This window comes from Capra hircus, assembly GCF_001704415.2.
Source record: "Capra hircus breed San Clemente chromosome X unlocalized genomic scaffold, ASM170441v1, whole genome shotgun sequence".
Lineage (NCBI taxonomy): Eukaryota > Metazoa > Chordata > Mammalia > Artiodactyla > Bovidae > Capra > Capra hircus.
The window spans coordinates 19908703-19927218 of NW_017189516.1; the positions used below are offsets into that span (position 1 = coordinate 19908703).

General features: G+C 40.9%; 1 protein-coding gene across 1 annotated transcript in view; it reads right to left on the reverse strand.

Annotated features, from left to right (window-relative positions):
• The window catches only part of ZNF41 (zinc finger protein 41), a 44927-nt gene extending 26843 nt beyond the window's left edge, over positions 1 to 18084 (reverse strand). Inside the window, 2 exon segments of the mRNA XM_013976505.2 lie at positions 1872 to 2106; positions 17731 to 18084. Coding sequence (XP_013831959.1) covers positions 1872 to 1943 — 72 coding nt within the window. The 5' untranslated portion in view covers positions 1944 to 2106; positions 17731 to 18084.
• Between the last annotated feature and the right edge of the window lie 432 nt (positions 18085 to 18516).

Sequence of the window (18516 nt, forward strand, 5' to 3'; positions counted from 1 at the left end):
TTAACAAATAAATACGTGAATAAATAACATTCACCAGGGTCTTTGTCATTTCCATTTCTTCTTGAACAGGAGGCATAAATCTATGGTTGGCAACAAAAACCTACTATATATCACAGGGAACTCTGCTCAATGTTATGTGGCAGCCTGGATGGGAGGGTGGTTTGGGAGAGAATGGATACATGTATATGTATGGCTGAGTCCCTTCACTGCTCACTTGAAACTATCACAACATTGTTAATTGGCTATACCCCAATGCAAAAATGTTTTTGGTGTTAAAAATATAAATTAAATTAAAAAATAAGTCTATGGTTGGGAAGGAAGACACGAGTCTTGTGCCTTGCAGAGACCAGAATCATTCATCCAGAAATTCCCACACATTGGCTGGGCAAGGGGCCATGTGCAGAAGGACTGGGGAGGACCACATTGCTGTGACCCCCAACTCGTGGGTCTGTGACTGATCTGATAGAGCAGAAACCAGACAAGGACAGTTTTCCAGAGTGGAAGTGCCCTACTGTTAGGCAGCAGCTTGTTTATCATTCAATGTCCCTATACATTTTACTCAAAATATAACTTCAGTGACTTGGGCAAAAAGATTTAAATGTAAGAATTTCACCATAGCAGTTTTCATCACAATAGAAAACCTTGAATGCCCTAAGTTCACATACAGTGGACTGGTTAAATGATAGTTTATCCAAAGGATAAAAAGCTCTTATGTTATGTATCATGTGAAGAAAAATATTTACTGTCTAGAAAATTATACTGAAGTGCCAACTTAAAAAAGGAAAGAACCAAATACTACAATTTCATTTTTAAACTTGAACTGTATTGTGTATATGTGTGTGGTATGTATGTACACTCTCAGCCCCACATGTGTATATCCACATACCCACATACATGCACATATAAAGGGAAAAAACTATGGAAATAAGCTAAATGCTAACAATGGTTAACTTTGACTAATGCTGAAATTACAAGCAATGTTTTATTTTCTTCTATTTACTTACCTGCATATTCTAAATAATGAAATTATTAAAAAATAAATATCAAAATAAGTTTTAAAAGCTTAATGTTATTCTAATGACCACATGATCCTGAGCTCCTGTGACAACCAGCCTGTCCCCAGAGTTGACAGTAGACTCAGGATAGTTGGAAGCTGTGGGGCAGGGTCTGGCTCCTTTGTATTCCTCTGTTTACACAATTTCCAGGGAACTTTTAGTGGGAAAGCTGGTCTTGGCTGGAGTGTGGTGAGGGTGGAGGACACAGTCAGGAGACCTGGTACCAGTCCACTGCTGTCACTCAAAACCCCAGGGGCCTGGGCAAGTCATGTACCTTCCCAGGCCACTTTATTAATCTCTGAGAGGAGTAAGAACTAGAAGGGCCCTAGAGACTGTGCTCACCCTACTACCCTGCCATCCTCTAAGCTCCAAAAAAGGGGACTTTTCTCCCTAGATCAGGATAGAGGCGGAATCAGCAAATCCCCGAGGATCAGCTGACTGTGTGCACAGAGCCAATGGGTAGTGGAGGGTCTATGCTGGGCATCAGGGATAGTGTCTCCATGGCTGGGGCCAGTGGTCACTTCTAGCAGGACACTCTGCAGGGAGCTGCTTCCCCTTCCCCCAGGCTGTGCGGCTGACCTTCCATCCCACCTTTCCTCCATCAGCTGCATCATATTTTCCACTGAAACAGGAAGGGATCTGGATGCAGGACACCAGCCATGTGGTGCTCACCCTCAGCAGGGGGATGGTGATTCATTTCAGGGGCAGCAAGTTTGCAGTTTGCCCCTCCTGTCCCCGCCCTAAGTCCCTAGCAACAGGTCAGAACCATCTCCTCACTGAATGAATTCCTGCCCCTGAAGCCCTCTCCCTCCTCACCTCACACATGCTGCCTTGTCCCTCTGCAGCCAGGTCTGGGGACCACTGGCGATAGCTCTGGTTGGCTGGCATCTTCTTCAACCCTTGGACTCTCTTGCTCACAACGCTGCTCTTCTTGAGACCCTGAGGCGAGGCTGGTCGGTGGACTCAGTGTGAGCTTGTGGAGCTGGAAGGAAGATCCTGCAGCCTTCACTGTGGGGTCTGGCCCAAGGGCTCCACAGAGATTTCAAAAAACCTGGAAAGGCAGTGTCCATGTGGTCAGTCATTCAGCATTCAGCATTCAACCCACAAGTGTTTCCTGGGGGCACCAAAGAATAGTTAACACTGGATAGTGTGTTCAGTAACCAACACCTGTGTAGGATGTGGACAAAACTCATGTAAAATGAATGAGAATTTTAATTCCAGCTCTTCTGTATTCTAGCTAGAATCTAGGGAAGTCACTTTAGTCTGAGTTTTTTCACTTTAAAACTGAGAATGAAAACACCCATCTCACAGGGCTATTAGAGTTAAATGACATGATACTTCAAAAGTACTCACTCTTATTTGGCACTGGGAAAACACATCCCATTGATATTAAATATTGCTGTTATTATAAGGTGCAAGGAATGTTTTGTTAGTACTTCATTTAATTTTCAAACTCATCATATGAACTAGGTATTACTTTTTCCTATTATTCTCTTTACCATCAGATAGAGCTGTTTGTAGCTATTAAATTTGCCCCTGGTCAGGGAACTAAGATCCCACAAGCCACGTGGTGCAGCTATATATATAAAACAAATTACCCCAAGGTTACTTAGATTAGGGGAAGGACAGGGATTCAAACCCAGGTCTGCCTAACTCTAAAGTACATTTTCTTTACCTACTGGGCCATATGGTATTCTATATGTGGAAGAATCACAACAAACATTATTTCTGTTTCTTGCTGCCTTTAAAGTGCTCTGGCTGAAGGGTGACCATATCACAAATGCATAAACCAGTATTTTGTATAATTCAGTGTACATTCTGGGAAATTTATAGAGCCCACTCTCTTTTGCCAAAGATGGAAACATAAACTCTTTGTACCCTCTCTCCCAATTCCCATCTGGCCCTGAAAGTCAACATGTCTGCACAGGCTCCTAAATTGGTAACCTACTTGACAAAAACTGTGTCCCAAATGGTGCCATCAACTGGTTTCCTTAGGCTCTTCAAATAATCAACAACACAGGCAACACAACCTCAATAGAAAATCAACTATTAATCTGTTCAATGGGTCCAACCTGACTTCCTGTAGGACTCTATAACTCACAGCCCATATATAGAGTCAGTGACACTCATAAACCCCAAAATAGACCATCACATACTAAATCAAAGGTCCTGCAATTACCAATGTTCATAGGTCCCAATCAATGACTCCTATAGGGTTGCTAAAACTGACCCCCAAAGACCTGAAATCCAAGGCTTGCAATGAATCTTTTACCACCTCAGTGTCCCAATCAATAACTCTCATGGACTGATCAATGACTTCAAATCTCCAACTCTTATAAAACCTCAAGAATTTCTACAGAGGTCCCAATTACTTACCCACATATGTCTAATTATGTTTCTTCAAGGATTTCCCAAGATTATCACTCACTGATTCAACATAAATGCAGTCTATAGGCCCCAAATTATATAATCTTCAGTTCAGTTCAGTCGCTAAGTCGTGTCCGACTCTTTGCAACCCCATGCACTGCAGCATGCCAGGCCTCCCTGTCCATCACCAACTCCCGGAGTCCACCCAAACCCATGTCCATTGAGTTGGTGATGCCATCCAACCATCTCATCCTCTGTCGTCCCCTTCTCCTCTGCCCTCAATCTTTCCCAGCATCATGGTCTTTTCAAATGAGTCAGCTCTTCGCATCAGGTGGCCAAAGTTATTGGAGTTTCAGCTTCAGCATCAGTCCTTCCAATCAACACCCAGGACTGATCCCTTTAGGATGGACTGGTTGGATCTCCTTGCAGTCCAAGGGACTCTCAAGAGTCTTCTCCAACACCACAGTTCAAAAGCATCAGTTCTTTGGTGCTTAGCTTACTTTATAGTCCAACTCTCACATCCATACATGACTACTTGAAAAACCATAGCCTTGACTAGATGGACCTTCGTTGGCAAAGTAATGTCTCTGCTTTTTAACATGCTGTCTAGGTTGGTCATAGCTTTTTTTTCGAGTGAGAGAGTCAATTCCTAGGCAGACTGATAAGATCTCCTAGGGGTCCCCAAGGAGGAGAAAGGGGCCTGGGGCTCTCAAAGCGGAGATAGGGCTCTGAAATTCTCAAGGAGGAGGAAAGGACAAACATCTTTTTTTCTCTACATCACTTAGTCTTAGTCACAATACATTTTTTCTTTAAGTATGAAGCTGATGATTACACCACAAACAGCTCAGTTTAAACTCTGAGAAACTGTCCTCAGTCAGGATACAACAGCAGTGTATCCTGACTGAGGACAGTTTCTCCTTCCTGAAAACCTTCTGACTAATCCTGATATCTTACAGTGTAAATTATGGGACTGGGTCTGGTAAAATTTTCAAAGACTTGAGACATTCTTTTGATTTATTGTAATAATTAATTTAAAAGTATATAATTCCCTTGTTAACACTTGCAAGGGGTGGCATTCTCCATTCCCCTTCTGATGTTTATGTCAGAAGCTTTCTCTATCCCTTTTCTTACTTTAATAAAACTCTGCTACACAAAAGCTCTTAAGTGATCAAGCCTGGTCCCTCGTCCCAAAGCTAAATCTTCTTCTTTGGAGATCACGAATTGGACATCGTTTACCATAAGCTATCACAAGGAGCAAGTGTCTTTTAATTTCACGGCTGCAATCACCATCTGCAGTGATTTTGGAGCCCCCCAAAATAAAGCCTGTCACCGTTTCCATTGTTTCCCTATCTATTTGCCATGCAGTGATGGGACCAGATGCCATGATCTTTGTTTTCTGAATGTTGAGCTTTAAGCCAACTTTTTCACTCTCCTCTTTCACTCTTTCATCAAGAGGCTCTTTAGTTCTTCTTCACTTTCTGCCATAAGGGTGGCATCATCTGCATATCTGAGGTTATCAATATTTCTCCTGGCAATCTTGATTCCAGCTTGTGCTTCATCTCCCCCCGCCCCCAGCATTTTGCATGATGTACTCTGCATTTAAGTTAAATAAGCAGGGTGACAATATACAGCCTTGACGTACTCCTTTCCTGATTTGGAACCAGTCTGCTGTTCCATGTCCAGTTCTAACTGTTGCTTCTTGACCTGCATACAGATTTCTCAGGAGGCAGATCAGGTGGTGTGGTATTCCCATCTCTTTAAGAATTTTCCGCAGTTTGTTGTGATCCACACAGTCAAAGGCTTTGGCGTAGTCAATGAAGCAGATGTTTTTCTGGAACTCTCTTGCTTTTTTGATGATCAAACGGATGTTGGCAATTTGATCTCTGGTTCCTCTGCCTTTTCTAAATCCAGCTCGAACAACTGGAAGTTCTCGGTTCACGTACTGTTGAAACCTGGCTTGGAGGATTTTGAGTATTACTTTGCTAATGTGTGAGATGAATGCAATTGTGCGGTAGTTTGAGGATTCTTTGGCATTGCCTTTCTTTGGGATTGGAATGAAAACTGACCTTTTCCAGATAATCTTATTGGACTTTAACTCCATGACCCTCCCCCACAAAAATCCTTGCAATCCTTCACTCCCAGAGGAACCAAATCAACCCCAAATCTGGTTTGGCACTGAATTTAAAGGGTAAAAAGAAACTTTAAAATGCTGCTGGGGCGACTTTCCTGGTGGTCTATTGACTAAGACTCCATGCTCCCAATGCATGGAGCCTGGGTTCGATCCCTGGTCAGAGAACTAGATCCCACATGCTGGAACTAAGAGTTTACATGCTGCAACTAAAGATCCTGAATGCTACAACTAATACTGAAGACATCAGGTGCCACAACTAAGCCCCAGTGCAACCAAATAAATTTTAAAAATAAATAAATACATAAAAATAATATCACATGAAAAGCTTCCATTAAAAGAATAGTTGTAAAAAAAATGCTCCCAAGCAGAAACAACATGCTATTTACAATGGAAAGGGATCACAATGGCACTAGACTTATTTGCAACAATTAAAAACATATTAGACAAAAAAAATCTAAAAATTACTGAGAGAAAGGGACTGAGATTTAAGAATTTAAAACCCACTCATACTCAATACCATTCTTCTGTCAGAGCAAAACACAATTTTAGACATACAAACATTTACAGTATTATATGGCAATATTAGCATCTTAGGAGAATACTCAAGGGAATAGTATAAACAATTACAAAGTAAATAGTAATAGAAAACTCAAAATTGGAGGAATGCACTTTTGAGAAATGATTATTGCAATTGATATATACTTATAACTGAGTAAAGAAAAATAATGTAATTGGGCATTTGGAACAAATAACACTGTTACTTTGTGGCTCAGCTGGTAAAGAATCTGCCTGCAATGCAGGAGACCTGGGTTCGATCCCTGGGTTGGAAAGATCCCCTGGAGAAGGGAAAGGCTACCCACTCCAGTACTTTGGCCTGGAGAATTCCATGGACTGTATAGTCCATGGAGTCACAAAAAGTCAGACACAACTGAATGACTTTCACTTCATTATTATTAAGTGGAAAAAAATTTAAATAACCTATCCAAGGTCACACAGATTCTAAGTCTTACTCCAGAGCCTGTTCTCTTAATAATTATGTTATGATGACATCCATCTGTATGGATGTGAGAAAGCAAAAGTGAAGTCGCTCAGTTGTGTCCGACTCTTTGCAACCCCATGGACTGTAGCCTACAAGGCTCTTCCATCCATGAGATTTTCCAGGCAAGAGTACTGGAGTGGGTTGCTATTTCCTTCTCCAACAGATGTCAGAGTTGGACCATAAAGAAGGCTGAGTGCTGAAGCATTGATGCTTTCAAACTGTGGTGATGGAAAAGACTCTTGAGAGTCCCTTGGACAGCAAGGAGATCAAACCAGTAAATCCTAAAGGAAATCAATCCTGAAATATTCATTGGAGGACTGATGCTGAAGCAGAAGCTCCAATACTTTGGTCACCTGATGCAAACAGCCGACTCATTGGAAAAGACCCTGATGTTTGGAAAGACTAAAAGCAAAAGGAGAATGGGTTGGCAGAGGATAAGATGGTTAGATAGCATCACCGACTAAATGGACATGAACTTGCGCAAACTCTGGGAGATAATGCAGAACAGAGGAGCCTGGTGCTACAGTCCATGGGATCACAAACAGTCGGACACAACTTAGTGACTGAACAAAAACAACAACAAATGCTGAAAACTATAAAATGCTGATGAGGCAAATCAACAAAGATCTAAATAAATGTATAGATACTGTGTCTGTGGCATGGTAAAAATACCAATTCTCCAGATTTAATACAATTTCTACCAAAATCTCAGCAAGAATTTTTTATAGATATAGGCAAAATTATGCTAAAATCTGTGTGAAAAGACAAAGGATATACAATAGAGAATAGTTAAAGCAATTCTGACAAAGAATCAAGTGGGAAAAATCAACATACCTGATTTCATACTTTTTATTTACCCCGGGTGGCACTAGTGGTAAAGTGTCCGACTGCCAATACAGAAGACTTAATAGACGTGGGTTTGATCTCTGGGTTGGGAAGATTCCCTGGAGGAGGACACAGCAACCCACTACAGTATTCTTGCATGGAAAATCCTATGGACAGAGGAGCCTGGCCGGCTACATTTCATAGGGTGGCAAAGAGATGGATACGACTGAAGCAACATAGGACCCACACGTAGGAATCAAGACAATGAGGTATAGATGAATGGATAGGCACACAGACCAATGGAACAGAATCAGTTCAATTCAATTCAGTTCAGTTCAGTTGCTCCATTGTGTCTGACGCTTTGCAACCTCATGGACTGCAGCACACCAGGCCTCCCTGTCCATCACCAACTCCCAGAGTTTACTCAAACTCATGTCCATTGAGTCAGTGATGCCATCCAACCATCTTATTCTCTGTTGTCCCCTTCTCCTCCCACCTTCAATCTTTCCCAGGATCAGGGTCTTTTCCAGTGAGTCAGTTCTTCCCATCAGGTGGCCAAAGTGTTAGAGTTTCAGCTTTAGCATCAGTCCTTCCAATGAATATTCAGGACTGATTTCCTTTAGGATGGACTGGTTGGAGTCCAAGGGGCCTCAAGAGTCTTCTCTAACACCACAGTTCAAAAGTATCAAATCTTCAGCACTAAGCTTTCTTTATAGTCCAACTCTCACATCCATACATGACGACTGGAAAAACAATAGCTTTGACTAGACGGACCTTTGTTGGCAAAGTAATGTCTCTGCTTTTTGATATGTTGTCTATGTTGGTCATAACTTTTCTTCCAAGGAGTAAGCGTCTTTTAATTTCATGGTTTCAGTCACCATATGCAGTGATTTTGGAGCCCCCCCCAAATAAAGCCTGTCACTGTCTCCCCATCTATTTGCCATGAAGTGATGGGACCTGATGCCATGATCTTCGTTTTCTGAATGTTGAGCTTTAAGCCAACTTTTTCACTCTCCTCTTTCACTTTCATCAAGAGGCTCTTTAGTTTTTCTTCACTTTCTGCCATAAGGGTGGTGTCATCTGCATATCTGAGATTATTGGTATTTCTCCCAGCAATCTTGATTCCAGCTTGTGCTTCTTCCAGCCCAGCATTTCTCATGATGTACTCTGCATATAAGTTAAATAAGCAGGGTGACAGTATACAGCCCTGATGTATTCCTTTCCCTATTTGGTACCAGTCTGTTGTTCCATGTCCAGTTCTACCTGTTGCTTCCTGCCCTGCATACAGATTTCTCAAGAAGCAGGTCAGGTAGTCTGGTATTCCCATCTCTTTAATAATTTTCTACAGTTTGTGATTATCCACACAGTCAAAGGCTTTGGCGTACTCAAGAATTTTCTATAGTTGTGGTGATCCACACAGTCAAAGGCTTTGGTGTAGTCAATGAAGCAGATGTTTTTCTGGAACTCTCTTGCTTTTTTGATGATCCAGCGGATGTTGGCAATTTGATCTCTGGTTCCTCTGCCTTTTCTAAATCCAGCTTGAACATCTGGAAGTTCTCGGTTCACATACTGTTGAAGCTTGGCTTAGAGAATTTTGAGCATTACTTTACATGTGAGTGAGATGAGTGCAATCGTGCAGTAGTTTGAGGATTCTTTGGCATTGCCTTTCTTTGGGATTGGAATGAAAACTGACCTTTTCTAGTCCTGTGGCCACAGATGAGTTTACCAAATTTGCTGGCATATTGAGTGCAGCACTTTCACAGCGTCATCTTTTAGGATTTGAAATAGCTCAACTGGAATTCCATCACCTCCACTAGCTTTGTTCATAGTGATGCTTCCTAAGGCCCAGTTGACTTTGCACTCCAGGATGTCTGGCTCTAGGTGAGTGATCACACCATGGTGGTTATCTGGGTCGTGAAGATCTTTTTTGTACAGTTCTTCTGTGTATTCTTGCCACCTCTTTTAATTTCTTCTGCTTCTGTTAGGTCCATACCATTTCTGTCTTTTATTGTGCCCATTTCTGCATGAAATATTCCCTTGGTATCTCTAATTTTCTTGAAGAGATCTCTAGTCTTTCCCATTCTATTGTTTTCCTCTATTTCTTTGCACTGATCACCGAGGAAGGCTTTCTTATCTCTCCTTGCTATTCTTTGGAACTCTCCATTCAAATGGGTATATCTTTCCTTTTCTCCTTTGCTTTTTGCTTCTCTTCTTTTCACAGTTATTTGTAAGGCCTTCTCAGACAGCCATTTTCCCGCTGCTCCAGGGCCTACCATCTTGCTGAGGTTTCTCTGATCTTGGGTGTGGGATATCTCCTCATAGCCGCTTGAGCGAAGCACATGGAACAGAATAGAGGACACATATATCGCCTCCTACAAATACAGTCATGTAAATTTTTTTACAAAAATACAAAAACAATTCAATATCTTTTCAACAAATGGTGCTAGAGTAATTGGATATTCACAAGCAAAAAACAAACAACAACAAGACATAAACAAAACAAACAAAATAAACCCAAAGTAATCTCATTCTAATTGTTACACTGGGGTTTCCATAGTGGCTCAGCAGTGAAGAATCTGCCTGCAATGCAGGAGATGCTGGTTCGATCCCTGGGTAGGGAAGATCCCTTGAAGGATGGCATGGCAATCCACTCCAGTATTCTTGCCTGGAGAATCCCATGGACAGCGGAGCCTGGTGGGCTACAGTCCATAGGGTTGCAAAGAGTTGGTCAGATATGACTGAAGCAATTGAGCATGAGAATGCATAAAAAATTAACTCAAAATGGATCATAGATTTCTGTGTAAAATGTAAAACTGTTGGAAAGAAACAAGAGAAAATTGTCAGGACTCAGGGCTTAGTGAAGAGTTCTTAGTATGACACCAAAAACATGATTTTTTAAAAAGAAAAAATAGATAAGTTTATCAAAATTAAAAATTGTAGCTCTGCAAAAGCCACTCTTAAGAGGATGAAATGACAAGCTGCATACTGAGAGAAAATATTCACAAACCCCTTATTTGACAAAAGACTAATATTTATAACATATAAAGAACTAAATGGACAAAAGACATGAAGAGACATTTCACCAAAGAGACTATGTGGTGAGAATATGTGAGAATATGTTCAACATCCACAGACAAGCATATCCTAACATTTATATGGAAAGACAAGACCCCTAGAATAGCTAAACCAGTCTCTGTTTTTTTGGCCATGCCATGTGGCAAGCAGGATCTTAGCTCCCCAACCAGGAATTGAACCCACACCTTCTGCAGTAGACTACAGAGTCCAGTGGACCCAGAGATAAGCCAGTCTTAACTAAGAAGAATAAAGTGGGAGAATCATCCTAATAAATATTAAAAGTTTACTACATGGATATATTAATCAAAACTGATTTGGGCAGAGGGACAGACGCATATCAATGGAACAGAATAGAGGATTCAGAAATAGCCCCACATAAGTATGACCAACTGATTTTTTTTTTTTACAAACATGTAAAACAACTCAATGGTGCTAGAACAATTGTACATCCAGAGCAACCTTCCAGGTTGAATATAGATGTTCTGTGAGGAAGGCATGTCCAGAGAGGGCATGGAAGCTCTGTATCTCTCCTCCGATAAGTTGCCCTGTGGATCCCTTCCATCTGGCTGTTTCTGAGTTGTATCTTTATAATAAACTGGTAAACAGTGTTTTCTTGATATCTGAGCTATTCAGGCAATTACTAAACCTGAGGAAGAGGTCCTGGGAACTCCCAATTTATAGCCAGTAAATCAGAAGTATGGGTGGCCTGGGACTTGCAGTGACTGGCATCTGAAGTGGAGGCAGTGGGATTGAGCCTTTAATTTATGGGATCTGATGCTAACTCCAGATGGTTGTTGTTTAGTTGCTAAGTCATGTTTGACTCTGAGACCCCATGGACTGTAGCCCACCAGGCTTCTCTGCCCATGGGATTTCCCTGGCAAGAATACTGGTAGGCAGTGTCAAAATAGAAAGATGGTAACGATAACCGTATATGCGAGACAGCAAAAGAGACATAGATGTATAGAACAGTCTTTTGGACTCTGTGGGAGAAGGCGAGGGTGGGATGATTTGAGAGAATAGCATTGAAACACGTATATTATCATATGTGAAACAGATCGCCAGTCCAGGTTCGATGCATGAGACAGGGTGCTCAGGGCTGGTGCACTGGGATGAGCCAGAGGGATAGGATGGGGAGGGGCGTGGAGGTGGGGGCTCAGGATGGAGAACACACGTATATCCATGGCTGACTCATGTTAATGTATGGCAAAACCACTACAATACTGTAAAGTAATAAGCTTCCAATTAAAATAAATAAGTTTAAAAAATTGAGTTGTTGGACATTCAGTTGGTGTCAGAGAATCAGAGAATGGCAAAGTTTTTAGATTGGACACCAAAAGCATAATCCATAAAAGGAAACACTGATAAACTGGGTCTTGTCAAAAATTTAAAAACCTTTGCTCTGAAAAAGACCAGAGGATGGGAAAGATGAAGAGAATGAAAAGACAAGCTACTGACTGTGAACAATACGTTAAGATAACATATCTGACAAAAGACTGGTATGTAGAATATATAAAACACTCTCAAAACTCAACAGTAAAATCATCCAAACAATTCAATTAGAAAATACTAACAGACATTTCACCAAAGAGGATACATAGATGGCAAATAAAGATATGAAATAGTTGCCCTATTATCTACCAGGGAAATACAAATGAAAACTACAATGAGATATCACTACACATATATCAGAATAGCTAAAATAAATACTGACAATGCAAAATGCTGGTGAGGATGCAGAATAACTGGATCTCTCCTACCTAGCTGAAAAAATGTCTAAAGTTTATATACTATGTGATTTGATCAATATAACAATTTTGAAGTGACAAAATTTTAGACATGGAGAAGAGATCAGTGGTTTCCAAGGGTTAGTAGAGACAAGAGGTGAACAGTGTGGTTATAAAAGTGCAAGGCTAGGGATCACTGTGATATTGGAACCATTCAGTATTTTGACTATGGTGATGGATACACAAAGCTTCACAGGTGATAAAATTGTATGAAACTTAGTACACACATATATGTGTGAGTAAGACTGAGGAAATCTGACGAAGATGGTTGAATTGTATTAGGATCACAATTCTGGTTGGTATATTATACTTTAATTTTGTAAAATGTCACAACTGAGCAAAGTGCACAAGGGATTACTTTGCATTATTTTTTTTACAACTGCATGTGAATCCACAGTTATCTCAAAATATATTTCAATTAAAAAATGTTTAAATGATGTTCAATGTCACTGTTCAAAACATTGTTCAAAGCTTTTGTAATCAAAGGAAAGCACTGACAAAATGAAAAGACAACCTACTGAATGGGAGAAAACATTTGCAAATGATATGACTGATAAGAAATATCCAACATATTATATATAAACAGCTCATACAACTCAATATCAAAAAACAAACAACCCAATTTAAAAATGGGCAGAAATGATACCGTGTATAGTACCAAACCCTATATATGCTGTATCTCTTATACACATGCATACCTATGATAAAATTAATTTACGATTTGGGTACAATAAGAGATTAACAACAACTAATAATAAAATAGAACAACTATAACAATATACTGGGACAAAAGTTAGGTAAATGTGGCCTCTCTCTCTTAATATATCTTACTGAATGGAAACGCAGATATAAAGAACACAGTGGACACAGTGCGGGGAGGAGAGGATAGGACGAATCGAGAGAGTAGCACTGACGTATATACACTACCACGTGTATATAGCTAGCTAGTGGAAGCTGCTTTATAACACAGGGAGCCCAGCTGGGTGCTCTGTGAAGATCTAGAGGGGTGGGATCCGGTGGGGGAGGCTCAAGAGGGAGGGGGTAATACATATGCATGATTATGGCTAATTCACATTGTTGTACAGCAGAAACCAACATAACACTGTTAAGTAATTACCTTCTAATTAAAAACACACAGAAAAAATGGGCAGAACTAAATAGACATTTTTCCAAAGAAGAAATGAAGATGGTCAACAGGCACATGAAAAGATGCTCAGCATCATTAGTCATCAGGGAAATTCAAATCAAAACCACAATGAGATATCACCACACACCTGTCAGAACGGCTATTATCAAAAAGCCTACAAATAACAAATGTTGGCAAGGATGTGGAGAAAAGGGAACCCTTGTGCACTGTGATGGGAATGCAAATTGGTACAGCCACTGTGGAAAACAGTATAGAGGTTTCTCAAAAAGCTAAAAATAGAACTACCATATGACCCAGCAATCCCACTCACCATCACTTTACTTAGAGAATATTGGCTTAAACAACAAATATTTATTTCTTACAATTCTGGAGGCTGGGAAATCCAAGCTCAAATGTCAGTAGATTTGGTGTCTGGTGAGAACCTGCTTCCTGATTCATAGACAGCCATCTTCTTGTGTCTTCACATGGCAAAAGGTGGAAAGGAGCTCTCTGAGGTTTCTTTTATAAGGACACTAATCCCATTCATGAGGGCTCTACCCTCATGACCTAATCACCTCCCAAAGGCCTTACCTCTTAATACTATCACACTGGGATTTAGGGGTTCAAGGTGTGAATTTGGGTGGGAGGGGGCACATAAACATGCAGTCCATTGCACACATCAAAAGATTCTCAATGTTCATTAGGGAAATAGAAATAAAAACCACAATGAGACACCACTTCACAATCATTAAGATGGCTAGAATTAAAAAAAAAACAGACAATAACAAAGTGTTAAAAATGACACATTAAAACCTTCATATATCGCTGGTAGCATGTAAAATGGTGCGACTATTTTGAAAAACAGTTTGGCAGTTCTTTAAAGGTACCATATGACCTAGCAATTCCACTTCCATGAGAAATGAAAATATACAAACTTGTGTACAAGTTTTTGTACACAAATGTTCATGGCAGCATTATTCATAGTAGTCAAAAAGCAAAAACTACACAAGTGTCTATCAATTGATGAATGGATAAACAAAATGAGGTATATCGACACAAAGGAATATTATTCAGTAATAAAGAATGAAGTACTGATACATGGTATAGCATGGATGAATCTTGAAAACATTCTAAGTGAAAAAAGATAGCCACTGAAGAGCATATATTGTTTGATTCCATATATATGAAAGGTCTAGAATAGGCAAATTTATAGAGACAGAAAATAAATCAGTGGCTGCTTGCAGCTGGAGGTATGGGGTGGGAATGTGGAATCAGTACAATGTTTCCTTTTGGGGGTGATGAAATGTTCTAAAATTGGATTATGAGGGTGATTTGCACAACTTGAACATACTAACAACCACTGAATTGTAAACTTTAAATGTTGAAGTTTGTGGAAGGTGAATTATATCAATAAAGCTGTTAGAAAAAGAAAAGATCATGTAGTTAGTAAGTGGCCATGCAGGATTTCAAATCCAGTATCTGGAAAGGGGAAGGTATTTAACAAACATTTGTTGAATGAATGAATGAATGAATGAATGAATATCCTTCACTTCCAAATTAGCAACAAGATAGAGGTTCTCTCTCTATCAAGTATCATTCAACATTGTTCTGAAAGCTCTAGCTAATGCAATAGAAAATGAAGTAATCAGAAAAAAATATTTGAAAGGAAGAGAGAGAGAATCATTGTTAATTGAACGTGACATGATATTATATCTAGAAAAACTAAGAGACCATAAAAGGCAACTATAATTCACATGAGAATGTGATAACTGGATTGGATAAGAAATACCATACAAAAAAGAAAAAAAATTTAAATCAATATTTTTCCCCCATGGAAATAGAGAAATGTGCTATTTATTGTGACGGTGAAATCAAGTGTAAAATATCTAAGAATGAACTTTAAAAAAAGGTCCTAAATCTATAAGAAGAAAACTATAAAATATAGTTTAAATGGTTGCTTTTGAAGTAAAATAAAGTGGTTTTTAACATTCATATGAAAGAATGCTAAAAAATATTAAAGAAAACAACCAAAGAAAGGAAGAGTGAGGGGATTAGCACTATGAAATATTAAAAGTATTCCTAAAGTCACAACAGTTTTTTGAAAGGGAGTAGATACACATACAGAAGAAAAAATTGAGTTCAGAAATAGAACATTTGGGAATTTATGTGACAAAAGTGGCATTTAACTGAGTTTTAATGATTGGTGCTTTCCAATTTCCTAACCAAATGGAAAATACAAACTTTAAACTCTCATACCACACACCAGAATTTTCCAGTTGGATTAAAATTTAACCCTTAAACAATGAAAATTTAAATTTAAGTCATATATTTACTTAAGCGCCAAATCAAGGAGAACTCACTAGGCAAGACACGATATTTAGAACTTGTAAAGAAAAATTAATCAGATGACTACTTTTCTAATTATATATGAAGACATGTTTCAAAAATCAAGATATAAAGAGAGATAAAGGGGAAAATTACAATAAATGACAGAAGGTTAATATCCATAAATTAGTGAGAAAGACAAACTACATAAAGGAAAAAAAGAGCAGAGGATATAAAAAATTTTTAAATACATTTCAGTGGTCAATAAATAGGAGATGTTCGGCCACCAGTTGTCAGGAAGATGCACATCAAAGTAAACTACATACTGTTTTGTTTGGCCCTCAGAGCAGAAATTTAAAAAGCAGCAACAATCAGTGCGGGAGATGATTTTGGAGTGAGCCCTTTTATATGCTGCTAGTGGGAGATGTACTTTTACCAAAGTTTTGGAAAATAATTTAACTGAAATTTCAATACATACCATCCACTTTAAGGAACATCCATTCCTGCACCTAATGATCACTCAGACGACAGTCTCTGGCTATAATTTAGAAATCAATAACAAAAATTTCAACTTCGGGGGAAATAAAAATCTCATACCTAAATAAGGAATCAGAGAGAAAACCACAACAGAAATTAGAAAACATTATTAATAAACTATGGTGGAAGTGTTACATATAAAAACTTGTGACATGAAACTAAAGTGTTCTTAGAGAAAAATTCATGGACTTAATGCCTATACTAAAAATTATGGAATATTAATTGAGATAAGGATTCAATTTAGGAATTAAAAAATAGGAATAAAAGAAAAAAATCTAAAGAGATACTGAAATCAAGGGCAGAAACTAATGACACAGGAAACAAAGATACAGGAGGACCAAGAAGGTCAAAAGTAGGTTTTGGAAACAATCACATCTCAATTCTAAAACCACTGATCACAGCATGGGGTTAATAGGCCCCTCTATCACTATCCACAGTCCCAAATAAATGTATCATTCATCCCACAGAGTCCCATCACTCACACCACAGAAACCTTGACCATCCACCCAATAAACCCAACCATATACCTTATAGACCCTGCAACACTCATCCTACGGCCCTCATCACTCACCTCAAAAACTCTCTCCCACTCGCTCATTCTCCAATCCTCACCTCACAGGCTCTCTACCATTCACTCTACAGACCACCCATTACTCTCCAAAAGATCCTCATCACTCACATCACTGAACCTCATCATTTACCTCACAGACAGCTCCATCACATAACCTCAGTAATCCCCATGACGCCTGACAGAACGCCCATGATTCGCTACACAGGACCTCCAAGCACTAACCTCACAAAGCTCGAATCACATCTCTGACACTGGATCACTCACACTACAGTCCCCATTCCTTAGTCCACTTACCCCTGATCACTCACTCCATAGACTTCCACTGCTTATCCCATAGACCCAGTCACTTACCCCATCAGTGGCCTCCAAGGAGGCTCATCACTCACCCTACAGGCTCCTCATCGCTCACCTCATCAATGCCCCCTGCTCACCCTATAGACTCTGTGTCACTGACCGCACAGATTCCCCAAAATTCAGCACACAGACTGTTTATTACTTTCCCTACTGCCTCCATCATTCACCCACAAACCCCTGTGTCGCTCTATGCACCACCTCACAGACTCCAGAGAAGCCCCATTACTCACCCCACAGAGTACCATCACTGAGCAAGAAAGCCATGTCCTAACGCCCCCATAATTATGTCAATGCTTTACTGCTGCTAAATCGCCATCTCAATTAAACTCAGCCCCAGAGCCCAAAGTGTTGAAACTGCCTCTGCGGGACGCTGACGTTTCTGGATTTCACACTGCACATGCTCAGTGTCGACGCCGAAGCCGCCGTCCACCCCAATTACACCCGGTGCACTCACGAGGTGTCAGTGCGTGCGCGTGTCTGTGTGTGTCAGAGGAGAGGCGGGCTTTCCAATTTTCTTTAGTGACTTTGTCAGACCACTAACATGGCTGTCCTCTTGGGAGTGTCTCTCCGGGAGTCGCCATCTTGAGAGGGTGGGCATCTCTGCGGCTGCGGCACCAGCGGTCCCTCGTCAGACCTGCCTCGGCGGGGTTTCCTGGGAGCCGATCCGGCCCAGCAGGTCGGGCTGCGGCTCCCAGACTCTTCCCTCCTGCGCCGCATCCTCCGCCGTTACCCCAAGCATAGGCCTGGTGTCTTCCCTTCTCTGGGTCCCGGGGCCCCGCCCTCCGGCCGTATCCCCAGGGGCCGAGGCATCTTCACACGTAGTAACTCCCCCTGCCCCCTCCCCTATCCTAGCTAGAAAGACACCTCCAAGCCACTGGCCTGACCCTGGCGCCCCCTCCCCAGCCCCACCCCCGCTCCACTTCCCCAGGTGCGGAAAGGCCCCTGATCCGTGCAGGCGGCTCGCGGCGGCAGAGCCCCGGGCGCCGCTGGGTGCCCACCTGACGGCGCCTCTGTCCACCCGTCGGCTGGGGGCATCGCCCGGCTCTGGCTGTCACCGACCCTGGGTATTTGCCATGGGGGGAATAATACGTGTCAAATTTAGGCCAGGAAGCGGAAGTCGCCCGCAGCGAGAGTTTAAACACTGTGGGCGCGGGGAGCTGAGGTGGTTGAGCGCCAGAAACCAAGTATCTGTGCACGCAGCAGTGGTGTGGGGGGGGGGGGGGGGGGGCTTGTGACATCAGTAATGGGACATTTCATCCATTAAAACAAGAAAAAACTCGAGTACTCAGGCTTCCCTATTTCCTTATATAAGCATGAAGGCTAAAGC